Genomic DNA, 19273 nt, shown 5'->3' with positions numbered 1-19273 from the left:
GGAATCTTGGGGCTTCTTGGAAACTTACTTAGAGAAAGAAGATTTATGGCTTAAGCTTTCATAGACTGCATCTGCTTCATCAAGTGCAGCTCCAGGCTATGTTTTCTCATGCTCGTGCATTAACACTCACCTTAGAGGTAGATTTTAGTTCTGCGACCCCTGGTTTTTCGTATAGCAAGAACTCATGTAATGTGTATGTGTGCCTTCAGGTTGTCTGTCGACTTATGGGAAAAGGACTTAACATGAGGGAAATCTCTCAGTGGAAGCAGTTTATTTTGGCTGGGAGTCAGAACCACTACGTTAAAATTGGATAATACTTAGTGATAATTAAAATAATATGACCTCACAGTTCATGAATAGTTATTTTATGATTAACAAAGCCCATTACTTTTCTAACATGGTGTTCATATGAATTTCTTTACCCAAATATGAATTATTTATAGCCAATAGAGATCCCATTGTGAATATTCTTGGCCCTGGCTATGGGACGATTGAAGGAGAGGACCTGTCCATGCTTCGTTTATTAGACAAAGTGAAAAAAGATGAGGCACCTGATAATGAAATGAAAATGAAGATTTCCCTACTCCTTCAGCAACTGGATATGCAGCTCCTCAACAGTTCTTTAAAACAGATTTCGCAGTGAGTATATTTCAGAACCATGGTTGAAATATTCTATCTCATTTTGTTAGGTCCAGAAGATCTCAAAGAGGTCAACATTACATTTGGTATTTTAGGAAACAGAAATTTCCTTTTACAACAGCTAATTTAATATTTTGCAAAATGAGAGGAAGTAATTTTGCGTTTTCCTGGTGGCACAGCAGGTTAAACCACTGAGCTGCTGAACTTGTTGACAAAAGGGATGGCGATTCGAGTCCGGCAAGTGGGGTGAGCTGCTGCTGTCAGCCCCAGCTTCTGCCAACCTAGCAGTTCAAAAACATGCAAATGTCAGTAGATTAATAGGTACCGCTTCTGTGGGGAGGTAACTCCATGTGGTCATGCTGGCCACATGACTTTGAAGGTGTCTACGGACAACGCCAACTTGCAAATTGAGATGAGCACCACTCCCAGAGTCAGACACGACTAGACTTAATGTCCTTTATAGCTATGATGTAAAAATATGTAGACTTTCATCCTAAAGTATCACGGAAGTATCAAGCAGCCTGCAGTGTGGGAACTTTGCAGATGTAAATATACACACCGTGCAAAACATGAGAACACCTAGCAATGCAAAAGCAATGGCTGAATCCTGGCAATTCACCGCTGTGGATAACAATCTCTGAATTGGTGCCAATGAGATCTTGTCTTTTCAAGACACATACCCAATAAGCCTGGACAATTTCCAGAGGTTTCTCTCTCTCTAGGATATGGTTAAAGAGAAGAAATAAATATTTATTTCCAGTTAACTGTACAAATATATTTTTAGTTGCTAGACAGTAACTAATTTATTATATTTTCAGGGAAGTGAGGTTAACCCCAGCTGCTGTGAAAAATGAAATAGAGCTGCTTAAACGTTTCTCTGGAGCAAAAGAAGATGCTGTTCTTGAATCACTGGAATATACATCAGGTTCAAACCTTTTTTTAAATTTTTTACCATATTTTGTTTTTAAAAATTCATGTTAGTGATAGATAGCAAAGCTAGAAGAAGTGTTCACAATCTTTTTGCTCCATTGGTACATTTGGAAATTTGAGAAACTCATAGCTACCACAGAAGCGTGTGACTGATTATAAAATGTCTGTCTCATGAGCTTTCTAGACAGAAAAGACAAATAACCTGGCCATGAAATGGAGTGCAAGACGTAGGCTGAGCATGACATACCAAACCACATATTTGACCAGACAAACCACAACAAAATACACATTTCATAAAAGGACTACTGAGAAGGCAGGCTGAGGAAGCTCAGAAACACGTGAAGTCCATGAAGTTAGGTAGAGCTTGGGTTTAACCCTCAAGTGTAGCACAAGATTTCACAAGATAGTATTCATTTCTTGCCCCATACTCACCTAAATGCACACAGATAGCACATTGCTTTCCTCCTACTCTTTCTTTCCATGTTGCTCACCATTTCTTTTCATCCCAGCCCCAGTGGCTCACTGTTGCCTTCATTTCCCAACTGTTGAAGTCATAGAATCATAGAATCCTTGAGTTGGAAGAGACCTCGTGGGCCTTCCAGTCCAACCCATTCTGCCAAGAAGCAGGAAAATTGCATTCAAAGTACCCCCGACAGATGGCAATCCAACCCCTGGACCTAGGCACTATACTCCTATTTATGCAGGCCAAAACCCCATTGCCTTTTTTTTTTTTTTGCTGCCTCATGACATTGTTGGCTCATGTTTAACTTGTTGTCCATGAGGACGCCAAGATCTTTTTCACACATATTGCTGTCAAGCCAGGCGTCCCCCACTCAGTGTTCCTTTTTACCCTCAAGCCCAATACTACTGCTTATACTCCCAAACCCTCTGCAACACTCCATGTCCTCTAGTTGCACTTGAACCTTTCTAAACATCTCCAAGGTTCTCTACATTACCTACTAGACACAAGGAAAAACATAACTTTTTTCTTTAGCAATATGTAGAGCTGGACCAACTTCCAATACTAAATATTGTTAAAATGGGGAAATTAAGATGATAGACCAAGGACAGGAAAGGCTACACATGCCACATCAGGTCTTTCTGTGTGTCTGTTGGCACTGCATTGTGGAAACACAAGTGGAGTGTGTGTAGAGCCAACCGTCTCAAATGGCTTCCTGATTCCCGTTAGGAATCTCACACCAGCTATGCTTGCATGCCTCTTTGTGGCGGTTCTGAAGGTAATGAATAAGGATGTCAGGGTTATATTACTATTAAAATGGAAACAACTTTACTGTCACATCATGTGCTTCAGCCTTGATAAACAAATTATCATGCTCTTAATTGTTTACAGACTATGAATTTGCCAATGGATGCCGTGCCCCACCTTGGAGACAGGTCCATGGGGAAATTTGCTATTTGGCCATCAAACCATTTGACACAGATCGTATGTTTGTCACTTGCAGCACAGCTGGAGTATTTTTAAATGGAGTGAGTAGAACTTTATTCAAGGGCAGAAAGTAAGAAATATACTAAGATGATGACTAAATTGAAAAGCATATCACTTCCTAATCTGATATTGACTTAGATTATAGATGAAGCACCTTGTGAATGAGGCAAGATGACCTTCACTTTACCCCTTGATGGACTGGATGGTTCTCATTGAGTGGAGCCATATTTGTGACACCATGACAGCGGAGTAGTTTAGCTGATGAATAGCTTCATTGGGATCAAACTTTCCCCATCGTAGTTAACCTGATGCTCGGTGAATCAGAATCCCCAACCAAGTTTAAAAAGTGCTTTCATTCAGAGCAGTTTTGCCTGACTGATAAATGCTCCCTGTAGGAGAACTGGATGGGTGAATCACTTAGTATGTTGTCCCTTTCTCCTAGTAACTGGGAATAACCGTGGGAATTCTCCTTCTTTGATAGCTCAGCAACTCAAATGGAAGGGGAACAGTGCAGGGGATATTTCTGCTGATATTTCCTATTTATTATTGATCAGTGACAACTGCAAGGATCTCCCTGTCTTTTAGCCTTCGTTGGGTTGGGGAGGTTACTTGGAGAGATCTTGGTTGCAAGCCTCTGCAGGCCAGAGAGGAAGTTTCTGTCAGCCACAGATAGCCTGTTCCTGAGCTAGATGCTTCTGTTGCTACTCAAGCCTTTAACTGGGTTTTAGTTCACCAAGAAACATGCTCCTTGCCTTTTTGCTTAAGTAATATTTAATTGTATTGTCGAAGGTTTTCATGGCCAGAATCAATTGGTTATTGTAAGTTTTTCGGGCTGTATGGCCATGTTCCAGAAGCATTTGCTCCTGACGTTTCGCCTGCATCTATGACAGACATCCTCAGAGATTGTGAGGTCAGGCATACTCAGGCCTCACAACTTCTGAGGATGCCTGCCATAAATGCAGGCGAAACATCAGGAGAGAATGCTTCCGGAACATGGCCATACTACCCGAAACACTTACAACAACCCAGTAATATTTCATTCCCAAGGATTAACAGAAGTGTACAATTTTGTAGAATCTAACCAGTGTAGTGTTAACCTAAGTTATACGTATTTTCCACAAAGCTCTTTATGCTTCGCAGTGGACTTTATCTGCTGTGAAGCTTGTGAGGTATGTTGGAAACTAGGCAAGTGGGGTTTATATTTCTGTGGACTGTCCACAGTATTTTCCTTCTCTTTGAAAAACACTTTGAAAAACAAGCCCTGGAAACAGCAACAAAGAAGCTCGAATATGGTTCAAGTATGTGGATGACACCTTCGCCATTTGGAGCCATTGAGAAGAAGAACTAACTCAACAACTTCCTGGATCACCTCAACAGCATCCACCCAAACATCCAATTCACCATGGAAAAAGAAAAATGAAGGAAACCTGCCATTTCTAGTCATCCTCAAACCCAATCAACAGTTGGGCTATATAGTTTACAGAAAACCTACACATACTGATAGATACCTACATAAAAACTCTAACCATTACCCAAGTCAAAAAATTAAAGTCCTGGCAGATCATGCAAAAATAATAATAATCTGCGAACCACACCTTCTCCACCTAACTGGGCTCTACAGACCAATGGAGACTCCACCACAGACATCAGGAGATCTGCAAGACTGGGAACAAGCCAAGAGATTAAAGACAAATATCCACCCAGAAGAAAAGTTCTCTTACCATACATCAAGGGAAACACTGACTGCATAGGAAAGCTGATGAAGAAACACAACCTGCAAACTATCTATAGACTCACTAAGAAAATTCAGCTAATGCTATGTTCAGCAAAGGACAAGAGGGATTCTCTCACCTCTATCGTATTCCATGCAGCTGTGGACAAGTCTATATAGAGACCACCAAACGCAGTATTGCTCAGACATGAAGCAAGGAACATGAAAGGCACTGCAGACTACTTCAACCAGAGAAGTCAGCCATAGCAGAGCACCTGATGAACCAACTTGGACACAGCATATGATTTGATAACACAGAATCCTGAACTACTCTAACAACTACCATATCAGGCTACATAGAGAAGCCACTGAAATCCACAAGCACATGGACAATTTCAATGGAAAGGAGGAAACCATGAAATGAACAAAGTCTGGCTACCAATATTAAAAATTCTCAAATCAGGACAGTAAATAAAGAGCAACATTCAGAAAACAGGAGAATTCCAGAAAACAAACCATCAGGGCCAGCAAACACCTCCCAACAAAGGATTCCCCCAGGCAGGAAGCAGCCAGGCCTTGAAGCTGCAAGGCCATTCATTTCTAATCAACCTTGCCAACTGCAGCACTCACACTTGCCTCAAACAGACAAGAGTTCTTTCTCCCACCCTGGACAGTCCACAGATATATAAACCTTGCCTAGTTTCCAACATACCTCACAACCTCTGAGAATGCCTACCATATATGTGGGCAAAACGCCAGGAGAAAATGCTTCTAGAACATGGCCATATAGCCCAGAAAACTTGCAGCAATCCAGTGATTCCAGTCATGAAAGCCTTTGACAAGAAGTTAAACCTCAAGAGAAATTTCAGAGTAGGATGGATTGAATCAAACTATATAATTTTGAAATGTCATTTGCAATCCTGTAGACACTACACTAGATGCAAGTCCCATTGAACTCTGTGGGGTTTACATCTGAGTAGTCATAATATTGAGCTGTACATCTGCGTTCCTAAAACATGAATGAAACTTTTGATACCTGAGATTGGGAAATAACCTCATGTTTGTTTTTCTTACAGGGACGGGAAAAAGAGAGGGATGAAATAAATTATGAGAGACAGAGTGATATATATAAAGACCTTGTCTCATTTTTAAGAGAAAGATCAGCACTGTTTGTAGAGAATATGGCTAAACAGGTATGCATTTTTATCTTGGATTTCTATTACCTGTTTTAGGCTAACCCAGGCAGGGCAAATTTCGGCCCTCCAGGTGTTTTGGACTTCACCTCCCACAATTCCTAACAGCCTACCGGCTGTTAGGAATTGCGGGAGTTGAAGTCCAAAACACCTGGAGGGCCAAAGTTTACCCCTGCCTGGGCTAACCTATTGGCGCACGATGCTCATGTAGGTGGTGTGGAGGTGCAGTGGTTGCAGGACTGAAAAGACCTCAGACTCATCTGTGGTGGGAGAAGGCAAGGAAGTTTGTCAAAGTCTGAAGCCCAGTCCTGCAAATCCTGGCATTTTGCTGGGTTCTCAAAAGCCACAGTGTTCTGGAAAGGATGGCTTAGAAAACCAACAGTGCCATGGGACTAGCAATTTTTCTTTTCTTTTTTTTAAAATGGTTTTTATTAAAGGTTTTCATCATATTACAAAAATGTGCAGAGAGAGAAAGCTGGATATAGGGTGTGAATGGGACTGGTGAGGGTAGAGATAACGGGGTGTGGGGCAAAAGAAAAGGAGGGAGGGGGGATAGCATCAGGGAGGGAAAGGAAGGGGGAGAGAGAAAGGAAGAAGAAAGGAAAAAGGGGGGGGGGGACTAGCAATTTTTCAACCAATCATTCCCAGAACATTCTGAATTTGGAGGTCTACCCAGAAGCCAAAAATGGACTTGCTTGGAAGCTGACAGCTTTTTGTCCTGATGGTGGTTGTAATGATTTGCTTCTCTGCTTTCACAAACCTTGCACCTTACACATTTTTATACAGATGTGGCTGTGTTTAAAGGTGATTATGTTTTATTCTGTTTTTCACTGAGATATGTGGTAAGATCCCTGTAACTATGGAACTTATATTTGCAATTCCTGAAGAGCCATGGTCTCTGTAGGCTTTTTCTCAGTTTTCCAGTGATTTTATGGTATTTATATGGAGCTGCAGTGACGCAATGGGTTAAACCCTTGTGTCGACTGAACTGCTGACCTGAAGGTCAGCGGTTTGAATTTGCAAGATGGGATGAGTTCCCATCTGTCAACTCAAGTTTCCTATGTGGGGACATGAGAGAAGCCTCCCACAAGACGGTAAAACATTGGGTGTCTCCCTGGCAACGTCCCTGCAGATGTCCCTTCAGATGGCAACGTCCTTGCAGATGGCCAATTCTCTCACACCAGAAGCAACTTGCTGTTTCCTAAATTGCTTTTGACATGAAAAAAATTGTATTATTTCCTGCAAGTAACTATAGAGTTGTGTTGGAGGACCTAGCAAATTCCTTGAGAGCCATCCTCTCTAGGAATCACTAGATTCTCCAATGCAACTTTATGTTATGCTGGGACCAGAAGTCAGGTAGTGTTATGGTGTTTGGCCATATCTGTGGTTTTGTGTAAATGTGGTCCGACTGGGAAACTATCTCCTGAAGATTTGGGGTCTTACTTTACTCCATTAAAACTTAACAGTTCAATCCTGGATGAGTGAATTAGAAACAGATTTCTAATTATTTGAAAGGAGCGTACCAATATATGTTTTTTTTCTGAAAGAATTAAAATCCGATGTACTGTGGCATTAAATATTACAGCCTGAATCTTGTTGGAAGTCTTAAAAAGAGTAGGCTCATTTAATCATTTGTTCAGTGGTGAGACAGCACACACACAAATCTGATTCATAAAATAGATTTACTTTGGGTTGCTGTGAGTTTTCCAGACTGTTTGGCCATGTTCCAGAAGCATTATCTCCCGATGTTTAGCCCACATCTATGGCAGGCATTCTCCAAGAGACCTCACAATCTCTGAGGATGCCTGCCATAGATGTGGACAAAACGTCAGGAGAGAATGCTTCTGGAGCATCGCCATACAGCCCAGAAAATTCACAGCAACCCAGTGATTCCAGTCATAAAAGTCTTCAACAACACATGGGATTTACTCTAATTGAATGTACCAGTGGATATCCCTCCCAGTGATTTATTTTTCAGTGCCCAATTTCTGGTATTGTAGTAGATTAAAACTTCAGAAGAGGCTTTAGAAGAACAGTTTAGGCATCCAGATAAAATTGACAAGGAAATTACCAAAGGAATGCGAACATAAATACAAGAGTTTGAGGTGTAAATTATTTTAGCACCTCACTCCTTGCAATGCTAGAAATTTGAGGAGTGAAAAAGAATTCACGAGAGAGTGGACTGTGGGATCAATGTCCTCGTCCTTTAAATATATATATCATTACCATCTTGAAGAATACAGGTTAATGCAGAGATTTAGTTTCTCAGACTGATCGTTACTTAAGTGTCTACAATCATTTGGTTTCCAGATGAAGAAGGTGAGAGTAAGAAAAATGTAATACCGTAATAACATTAATATTATATGGTGTTAGCCAAATGTGATACAAAGGTTTATTGCCAAAGAAATAGCTGGAATTTTGTGAGGTGGAAAATGTTTGGCAGTCTTGGTGTTTGGCTTGCTCTTGAATACTGAATGTGGCCGTATTAATGTCACCATATGGAAACTGAATGTGACCATTGTTTACTTATGGATAGTTGCAGGCCTACATCCAATGTCATGCTAGCGTCTGTCTGCCAGCGTGATTAAATCTATGTCACCATCACACTCCCATGCAGCCCTCTCTGCCACCAAAAAACAGCTCTGGAAAGTCTACCATCTTTTCAGAAGACATTTTAGGGTGTTGGTGAGAGTGAGGAATTCATTGCCTCCTCAATTCACTAACAAGAGCAGTTCCTCCAGCGGAAGAAGCCTCTGAGATTCTGGCCGTATATCATTTTTAATAGACATCCTTTTCCTAGCTCATTTGTACATTTGTATATTGTGGCCTATATCCAGTTTTTAGTCTCAAGGAATAGCCCACATTGAAATAGTACTTCCCAAGTTCCCATTGATTCAGTGGGTCGGCTTTAGTTGAGACTGAAAATAGGATCTGAGCCTATGTGTTTTGCCAATATATGGGACTGGCTTAGGGCTTTCTCTCCAGCCCAGAAAGCATTCATTGGGAGCTTTCCAAGGAAGCAAAGCAAGTTTGGGATTGCTGCAGTTGGCAAAACCCATTTGCTCATCTTTCAACCTCCCGCAGATGGTTTTCCTTTAAGCAGTGGTATAATTGTTTAAAGCAGGAAAATATCATATTTTAATGAAAAGGGTCAACTGTCTTTGACAATGCTTTCAATAATCAAAACCATTCCTCCTTTCTTTATCCCTTCTGATTTGAATAAAAGGAATATTCTTCATTTTACAAGAATTGTCTTTGATTTAAATGTCAGGCACAAGTGGGGTGTTTCCAGCTCGCACAGCCATACATTGCCAGTATGCTGCAGTAGCTCTAAAATTTAAGTGTTATTGGCTGGTCAGAATAAGAAATACATTTTCCTCCTTAGAATAAATTCAAACAGTAGCTATTGATTAAAGTTATAGCATAGTTCTTGTAACAAGTTTTTACTTTCAAGTTTTCAGAGTTTGCAGTGTTGGAGGAAAATTCATTATAAGGAACCTAAAATTTAGCTGTGCTCTGAAAATGGGGGAGCAAAGTCATTCACTCAAATGTGGAGGGCTTTGGCCTGCCAGTTTCTTCATAGTTCTTTCCATGAAAGGTGTTGTCTTGTTTTGTAATATCATTCAGTTGTTTGAAGTAACACTGTGAAATAAGAGACCAGACAACAAAATATGGAACCAAGGGCCATATATTGACCTATTTAAACTGCAACTGAGAGCAGTCAAAACTAACCTGGAGGGAGCGACAAATAAATAGTTCATAGTTCATGATGGAGGCCAGGTATCACACAATGACTACCTCCTCGTCCACCTCTGTGTGAACACCTGACCCCAGGGGCACTTAATACAGAGTTTCTCAACCTGGATGTCGAGACACCTGGGGGGGGGGGTCATGAGGGGGTGTCAGAGGGGTCACCAAAGACCATCAGAAAACACAGTATTTTCTGTTGGTCATAGGGGTTCGGTGTGGGAAGTTTGGCCCAATTCTATCATTGGTGGGGTTCAGAATGCTCTTTGATTATAGGTGAACTATAAATCCCAACAACTACAATGACAAGGTCTATTTTCCCCAGACTCCACCAGTGTTCACATTTGGTCATACTGAGTATCTGAGCCAAGTTAGGTTCGGATCCATCATTGTTTGAGTCTATGGTGCTCTCTGGATATAGGTGAACTACAACTCAAAAACTTCAAGGTCCACCCAACCCTTCCAGTATTTTCTGTTGGTCACGGGAGTTCTGTGTGCCAAGTTTGGTTCACTTCCATCATTGGTGGAGTTCAGAATGCTCTTTGGTTGTAGGTGGACTAATTAAGTGGCTGAAGAGGAAAAGGAGAGGGCCTGAGGCTGTTAGAAATGGTGGGAGTTGAAGTCCAAAACATGCAGAAGGCCCAAGTTCGCCCATGACTGCATTAAAGTGTTTGTGGAACAACATTTGTGTTCAAATTGGTATAAAATCGGTGTATGTTTGTACCATCTTGATGATATAATGGACCTTTTACAGTCATGTGTCTTGTTTTCATGAAACCCAAACCACTGGTGAGAAAACAGAGTATCTGATGCTTCTGTTGAGTCTGTTTTAGTCTCCTGTTAAACTTCTTTTAAAAGAAGAAGAATAAGTTTTACAACGGGAAAGAGCTAGGGTGGTGTTTTTTTTTTGTTGTAACCGAAGCCTAACATATTTAGTCACTTGAAAATTATATGTGGTGTAGACCAGGACACCGATGGGTAGTCCAGCATGTGAGGTCTGGAACAACTTGGTTTTATAACATATGGCAAGGAAACCGTGTCCAAACAATTTGCACATTTTATGCTCTTTAAGAGGAACAGGAAGAGATCTTCTGGTGTCTTAAAAACCCTCATCTTCTGAGCTGTATATTGCATATGTTCTCCATCTGAAAATTTCCATGCCCTGGATAATATCTGTTAACTTCCTGAGTGTTTGAAGGACTAAAATTTTAAAACACTTCAACTGTTTGCCCAATTACACATTCATTAGACCAATCTGCTCTCATCCAAGAATGATTCTGTATGATTTGCCTAAGTAAACATATTGGCAAGTAGAAATTGCCTTCTCTGCATCAAGTCACAGATAGGCAAGAGTGCTGTTAATACAGGGAGGCAGATGTGTACTTGATCTGCTGCTCTATGCAATAGACAGCAGTCCTGGGTGCTAGTGAATGAAAAATTGATGTTGTGATTAAGAGAAAGCTATCGCTTTTGGCTGATTCTTATAAAGACATATTCAGTTTTTGCCCTTCAAAATGCATGATGGCATAATATTGTTGTTAGGGTAAACATTAGACAAAGATTGTTAGGGTAAACAATATTCTTGTTAGGGTAATTAAAAACACCAACAAAGTTTAAAACTTGACATTATTCTAAATGTCCTTCGACCAGAAGCTGGCTACTTGGAGTGCCGCTGTGAGAAGGTCCTCCATTGTGCATGTGGTGGGGCTCAGGTTGCATTGTATTAAATGGTCTGTGGTTTGTTCTTTTCCGCACTCGCATGTTGTGGACTCCACATTGTAGCCCATTTCTTAAGGTTAGCTTTGCATCTCATGATCCCAGAGCACAGCCTGTTCAGCACTCTCCAGGTTGCCTAGTCTGCTGAGTGCCCAAGAGGGAGTCTCCCATCTGGTATCAGCCTCTGAGGTTCTGGGTTTTTGCCTGCCACTTTTGGACTCTCACTTGCTGAGGTGTTCCTGTAAGTATCTCTTTGATCTTAGGAAGCTATTTCTTGATTTATGGCATTGGCTTGCTGCCTGATTTCCAAACAGAGCTGTGGTGGTACAATGTGGTGGTTAAACCCTTGTGCCGGCTGAACTGCTGACCTAAAGGTTGGTAGTTTGAATCCAGGTAGCATGGTGAGCTCCCACCTGTCAGCTCCAACTTCCCAAGCAGGAACATGAGAGAAGCCTCCCGTAGGTTGGTAAAACAATCGGGCATCCCCTGGGCAATGTCTTTGCAGACGGCCAATTCTCTCACACCAGAAGTGACTCCAATTTGCCTCTGACACGATTAAAAAAATCTGAACAGAGGATGGGCTAGAGGTGTCCATAATAATTTTAAGGAAATACGAAGATATTCTACCATAAGATTGAATTTCGGGTCTAATTGTTCTTTCAAGAAAGTATAAACAGGAAACTCAGCTGAATATTCCAAAAAACATCGATGGACATGCTCATCTCAAAATTGAAAGGAAACTTTTGAATTTCAATTTGAGATGAAAAATTGGACTTTTTCAGCAGTAATCAGAAGATACACAATTGCATACAAGTATAATCAAACTAAATTAGGGGAACTCCCCATGTAGTTTTTCAAGGCCTTCAGCCCACCAAAAATTATGGCTGCCTTCGATCTAACTAAAACCTGATACTGTTATATTTAATAAAGTAACATTAGACGAAGAGGTATTTAAAAAGGTTGTTTTAAAACTTGTCAAGTTTCTTTTGAGTTTCAATTAGTCTCTACAGTTATGTAAGTAAGTTTTCTGCTGAACATCCTGACAAAGAGAGATTACCAAAATTAGTGCTATATGATTTAAAAATAAATGAACTAGGAGTAAGAAGACTGCTAGACGATTTCCTTATTCAAAAGGGGGAATTTGAGTGATTAACAAAACCACAGAAAGCTCAGCTTTCCCACATACCACGGCTGATATTTATCATCATTGCTTCCCAATTGCTCTTTTCTCTAGGGATGCAATCCTTAATTCATTCAGTTTTAGAGAAGATCAAGTTGGCATAATTGTCAGCCAGATGCATTCCAGTCTTTTCTGTGCTGGTTTTGTTTATCCAGACATGACTGAACAGGCAGCATGCTACTGAGCTACTTAAGTGATGCATGTTGCCAATTAAATACTACCTGTTTACATGTTCAACACAATGCATTTCTTCAAGATAAGTGTGAGTGTGTAATTGCTGGCAGACACTTACTTACTTTACTTAGGAGGGAGTATCTCATTCAGCCTACCTGCATGACCGCATCTCTGTTTACGAACCCACATGATCTCTTCGATCATCCGGAGAGGCCCTGCTTTCTATCCCACCAGCATCGCAGGCGCGATTGGTGGGGATGAGAGAGAGGGCCTTTTCGGTGGTGGTCCCTCGACTTTGGAACTCACTCCCTAAAGACATCAGACAGGCTCCAACTCTGGCAGTCTTCTGGAGGAGCTTGAAGACATGGCTGTTCCAGTGTGCCTTCCCGGAATAATGATCCCATAGCACTTTGTCCTCCAAAGCACTTTGCATTTCTTTAGGTCTGCTCATATGCCCTTCCACAAACATCAGTATCACCTTTCTTCCATGTCCCAGCATTATTTCCAATTTTAACTCTACATTTGGCCTTCCCACTGTTTTTAATTGTGTGTTGTCTTATTGACAATGTTGTGTATTTTATTGTTTATGTTTTTAATTGCTTGTATTGTTGTTGTTATTGCTTGTATTGTTGTGTTTGGGCTCGGCCTCATGTAAGCCGCACCGAGTCCCTTGGGGAGATGGGTTATTATTATTATTATTATTATTATTATTATTATTATCAGCCATTGATTGAGGTTCTAGGTTTTAGCCTGCCACTTTTGGACTCTCACTTGCTGAGGTGTTCCAGTGAATCTCTCTGTAGATCTTAGAAAACTATTTCTTGATTTAAGTCATTAGCGTGCTGGCTGATATCTAAACAGAGGATGGGCCGGAGATGTCACTGTCTTGATCCTTTCACTATTGGTTGCTACTTCCCGGTGTATGTCAGGTGGTGCAATACTGGCTAAACAGTGTAATTTCTCCAACGGTGTAGGGCGCAGACACTTCGTGATAATGTGGCATGTCTCATTAAGAGCCACATCCACTGTTTTATCATGGTGAGATGTAATGCAGTTAAGAAGGGGTCAATTGAAAGGTGTCTTGCTGAGAGCTGTTGTAGTTACAGTGTTTTGGGAAGAAATCTAACACTAAAGTCAAAACGGGGAAATTTGGGGAAAGTCAATGTTTTTGTTTGATGGGCAATGGAACAGCAAACCAGGCTATAATAAATGGATGTGTTTAAATGTATATTTGTACTTTTTATCTTGAATGTTCTATATGATTTAACAATAACAACAACAAATTTTATTTATTACCCACCTCTCTTGATGGCTCAAGGCAGGGTACAACAAATTTTAAAAACAAATGAATTTAAACATACAATAAATTACTGAATTTCATAGATAAAAATGCCATACACACACACACATTATATGAAAACTTACACAAAACACAGCTACAGAATACAATAGAATGCAAATCAAAACTCATGGTTGAAAGTTGACTGGGTAGGCCTGTCGGAAGACATGGGTCTTCAACTGCGTTTTAAATTTATAACTCTTTGTCATTCCCTTTCATAGCATGTAAAATTAATTAATATGTGTGTGTGTGTCATTAGCAGTTGCTTTCAGGGTGCAATATAAATCTAAACACTGTGTAGCTACAGACAATACCATGTTCAAACGAAAGAACATTGGAACTACAGAATGAAACCAAATTTAGTTGGCATTTTAAAAAGGTTAGGAAATATGTATCAAAAATATTTTAGTGCATACCAGGGCATAATAAGAAAGTATAACTGAAACTTCATACCAAAATTAGTTAGCAAACCCTTGTTTCCCATTAATATCTGTGGTTGTCACATTCAGAAGAAGCCAAGAACTTAACCTACTTTCAAAATGCGGTTTGAAAATGTACTTGTGTGAGCTGCAGATACACTGTCCAAAATTCTCTCTGCCCATACCGATACCATCACGACTGTTCTGTTCTTAAGTGCTTGTTGGCAATGCAGTCCCAACCAAAAAATGATCTGCTTATGTGGATTGAGGATTCAGAAGAAGGCTATATACCAGGCATGGGCAAACTTTGACCCTCCAGGTGTTTTGGACTTCAACTTCCACAATTCCTAAGAACCAGTAAGCTGTTAGGAATTGTGGAAGTCCAAAAGACCTGGAGGCCAAAATTTGCCCATGCCTGCTACACACAAAACAGAACTAGGTAGATGCTTGTTTCTGCTAGAAGAACACTATTATACCAGTTGCCTTCAGATATAGCAATCTACTATCAGTATTTCCTACTGTAAGAAAAGCTGAAAAGGAGGTGGAAATAAGGGAGGAATAAAGTTATGTCAGGCTATATTGTTTTAAGACGAATAATGTTTAATACTGTTGTAATATTGTATATTTGCATATTTTAAATTGTAATGTTTTTAATATTAGCCACTTTGAGTCTCCTTATAATAATTATAATAATTATAATTTTAAAAACTTTATTTATAACCTGTGCTATCTCCCCGAAGGGACTTAGGGCAGTTTCCAACAAAAGATGGCAAACATTCAGTGCCATAATAAGCAATAGAGACAAACCAAACCAAATGAAAACAGTAAACAAACACATCAATATCAATTTATAGTAACTAGCCAAAAAGGTAAGTAATTAAATAGATGTGGAAAAAGTGGGATATAAATAAACATAAATAATAATAATAATAATAATAATAATAATAATAATAATAATAATATCATCTAGCCAATGGCACAGTTATATTGCTGACACAGAGTTGGGCACCGGCAAGAGTGATCCTGGACAACAGCAAACATCACTAGTCTGAAAGGGATTTGGATTTAGCACAGCTTCAACTGGTCACGTGTCAGATCAGCTAGACCTTAGCTATGAGAACTGTGAGTTTTCTATCACTGAATTAGATAAATAAACATTGTGATAAGCTATTGTTAGTAGTCAGGCATGGGCAAACTTTGGCCCTCCAGGTGTTTTGGACTTCAACTTCCACTATGCCTACCAGGCGCCTGTTACAAATTGTGGAATTCAAAGTCCAAAATACCTGAAGGGCTGAAGTTTGCCCATGCCTGAGCTAGCTTAATATTTTCAACAGGAAGCTTAGCTAATAACCATGTTTCTTAGGGGAAAAAATGTTCATGATAACATGAAGTGTTCAGCAATGAAATATGCTGCCAAAGGTTGTGGTGGAAGATTTCTCTGGAGGTTTTTAAACAGAAGCTGGATGGCCATCTGTTGGGAGTGCTTTGATTGTGTGTACCTGCATGGCAGGGGCTTGGATTGGATAGCCCTGTGGTGCCTTCCATCTCTATGTTTCAAAGAATTCTAAAATTTAACAAAAATGTCATCCATTTACTAATGAATACAGAGTTGTCTTTTCTGAACTAGAGGAATGTTGGATGTTTTTTGTATACCAACTAAAGAAGTACAAAACCAATCTGTCTAGATTTCCTCTAGCTTACTAATTTCTCTGTGTGTTTTATTCATGTGGAAGTGTAATTTTCTCAAACATTTTCATCTTTTATTAGAAATATACTTTTTTTGATGAACCAAAGCGTGAAAAATATTATCGACATATGGAAGCAGTTGAGGCAGAAGAGTATGGCCAAACCCAAAAGTTATACGACTATGGAGAAAAGAATGTGATGGAGAAGCCTAAGAGCCCTCTTGCAAAAATCAAGTCTACGGAAAGCAAGAAATTAGAACCGTCTCTTAAGTGGAAAACTATGCCGGGATCCCGAGAGTATGTGATTCTTTTGGGTTTTTTGACAGATAATACTAATTGACCTTAACAGTTTTAAGAAACTATTGTTGTTTTGCTACTTAAAAAAATGAAATTCATATTCCTATTCCCAGTTAAAGCATAGTTACTTAATCCTTGGGATTTACCTAAGTGTTCACTTATCATTTAGCAATTGATTGAGTTCGTGTACTACTCTAGTTGGGACAAACAGTTGGATTATGTGTTTTAAAAGCACAATTTAAGAAACAGTGGGCAAGTGTCGTTGTGGACCTAATGTAAACCCTTGTGATTGCTCTTGATCCCTTCATGTGTCTTAGGCTTACCTTTTTCTGCCCTTCATCAAGGTGAGTTTCCAAGAATATTGATTCCGCTTGTAAATAAGTGCATGGCACTGAATGCTGTTTAATATTTTTTAAAAATCAGTGTTTAAAAACCGGAAATGGACCTAGAACTACTTTGGAGTCGTTATATCAGGAAGGAGATTGGACTGGATGGCCCTTGTGGTATCCTTCACATCTTTGATTCTATGTGTTGTAGTACAACTTGAGCTTGAGACTGATACGTTCAATGATGATTTAGAGAGGACTGTGGGATTTCCTGGGACACAAAGTGATGAAGATTCAGGTCAGGGAAATGATGATTTTCTCAGGGAAAAACCTGACTCAGAAAGTGCAGGGCTTCAAGATCAGTCAGAGGAGCCAGAAACTACAACATTAGATAAGGAGCCTGATGAAGAACTAAGTGATATAGAAGACTACCAGGGAAAAACACCTGGAGCCATGGAGGTCAACAAAAGTCATTGCTTACAGATTAGAGGAGAAAATAGGTAGCGCCGGTCAGAGCGATTACATGGGATAGTTGGGGATAAAATTCACGGGGAGAAAAATGACTTCATGGGTGCCTATTAATTAGCAAGTTGTTTATCCATGTTTCTTAGGGGAAAAAATGTTCATGATAGCATGAAGTGTTCAGCAATGAAATATGCTGCCAGAGATTGTGGTGGAAGATTTCTCTGGAGGTTTTTAAACAGAAGCTGGATGGCCATCTGTTGGGAGTGCACTTAGTTCAGGCAACGTAGCAATTGAGTCAGAAGCTAGGTCTAAGTTCTCTGGTTCTTGTTTCAAGTCAAGCCTTGGTTTTGGATTTAAGAATCCTGGAAGTTTTCTATGTTCTTGTTTTTGTATTCCTGCTCAAGTTTTACTGAGTATACCTTTTGCTTGTGGACTTATGCTGTACTTGTGATTTTTTTGGCAATTCCTGGACTATGTTAGCATGTGTTAAGACATTTAGATTACTGTTTGATTATCACCTATTGCTAACCCTTTTTTGGATTATCCATCTTCTTTCTTTATTTCTGATTTTCATATATTTTATGTGCTTTTATGCACTATTTGTTTATACTCTGGACTCTTGTGTGGTGCTGTGGTCATAGGTGTTTCCAGGCCTGGGGTGCAACACTATGTCCCTATGATATTGGGCATTCCTGATATGCATCAGGAGATTGTGGTTTTGTAGATATACATATGTTAAAAATAGTTAAGTATATGTAAAGCTAAACAACATAGATTGGGACATGGGATCTCAGCCAATATTATTTTCAACCTTTCAGCATAATGTGCCATTAATGAATATCTCATTGCCATGATTAATTTTAATAGATTGTGCACATATTATGATGTATGCACAGTAACAGTTAATTTCAAACAACAAAACTAATTATTTTTTCTAGGGAGAAGGCAGCAAAGAAAGAAAGGGAAGAAAAGGAAAGCAAACCTGCTCCTCCTGATGGCAAGAGAAAATCCGCTGCAACACCCGGTGGCTCAGTTAAAGGGTATATATAAAGATTTCTCCGACTCCCAGTTTTTCAGTGCAAACAGTATTTTAACTAAAATGCTTAGCAAACAGTAGAGCCATCTCATATGAGGAAAGTGAACTCCCACAACAGAATACTCCTGTGTGATTTTACTAAAGCTCTTATCAGCACCTGCTAGTATGCTCCTTGGCCATATTGTCTGCAGGATGGGACTTGTAGTTAACACATCTGGAGGACATGGTGAGGTTGGAGCAGATCGTTGTCAAATGACTATTGTTCTCAACTGGGAATTTTACTCAGTAGGTTTTGAAATGGAAAATTCACCAGTTATTCCCACTCCTGTGCATGACCGAAGATAGAACTCCCAGGCTGAAAATGTAAACCTGTTGGATTATCTCATCCTTGCATCTGCTACCATTTTTCCAATCATTGTTTGAGAGAAGATGATTTCTTGGCTTATTGTGCAAGTAACTTGGCTTTTAGTAGACATTTCCTTAGTTTTGATTTCCTAAGCAAGGGACAGGGACAGATCTTGTGTTTGGAAGACTTTGCTCTTGAAATTTAAAAACTGCTTTCAGGAGAGCCTTTGTATTTTTTTATTCTCTCTTTTCCCATTTCTTTTATTTTGCAGAACTAAATTGGTATTATAATCTGAAACACAATTAAATATATTCATTCTAAACAATTTTCATATTCTGTCACAGGAGCCGCGATGGCACAATGAGTTAAACCCTTGTACTGGCTGAACTGCTGACATGAAGGTCGGTGGTTCAAATCTGCAAGATGGGGTGAGCTCCCATCTGTCAGCTCCAGCTTCCCATGCAGGGACATGAGAAAAGCCTCCAGGCATCCCTTGGGCAACATCCTTGCGGATGGCCAATTCTCTCACACCAGAAACAACTTGCGGTTTCTCAAGCCGCTTCTGACACGAAAAAAAAGTTTTGTCACATCCTTTTGTGATTGTACTGCCTTTGTCTCAATAC

At 39.8% G+C, this 19273-nt stretch overlaps 1 protein-coding gene across 1 annotated transcript in view; it reads left to right on the top strand.

Annotated features, from left to right (window-relative positions):
• Positions 1–19273, top strand: part of ODAD2 (outer dynein arm docking complex subunit 2) — an 85467-nt gene that overhangs the window by 2167 nt on the left and 64027 nt on the right. Inside the window, exons 3-8 of the mRNA XM_060782468.2 lie at positions 444–639; positions 1458–1564; positions 2921–3057; positions 5804–5920; positions 16263–16477; positions 18207–18308. Coding sequence (XP_060638451.2) covers positions 444–639; positions 1458–1564; positions 2921–3057; positions 5804–5920; positions 16263–16477; positions 18207–18308 — 874 coding nt within the window. The remainder of the gene's footprint in view (positions 1–443; positions 640–1457; positions 1565–2920; positions 3058–5803; positions 5921–16262; positions 16478–18206; positions 18309–19273) is intronic.

Source organism: Anolis sagrei, chromosome 6 (assembly GCF_037176765.1).
Source record: "Anolis sagrei isolate rAnoSag1 chromosome 6, rAnoSag1.mat, whole genome shotgun sequence".
NCBI lineage: Eukaryota > Metazoa > Chordata > Lepidosauria > Squamata > Dactyloidae > Anolis > Anolis sagrei.
This window is presented reverse-complemented; position numbering and strand designations above follow the sequence as displayed.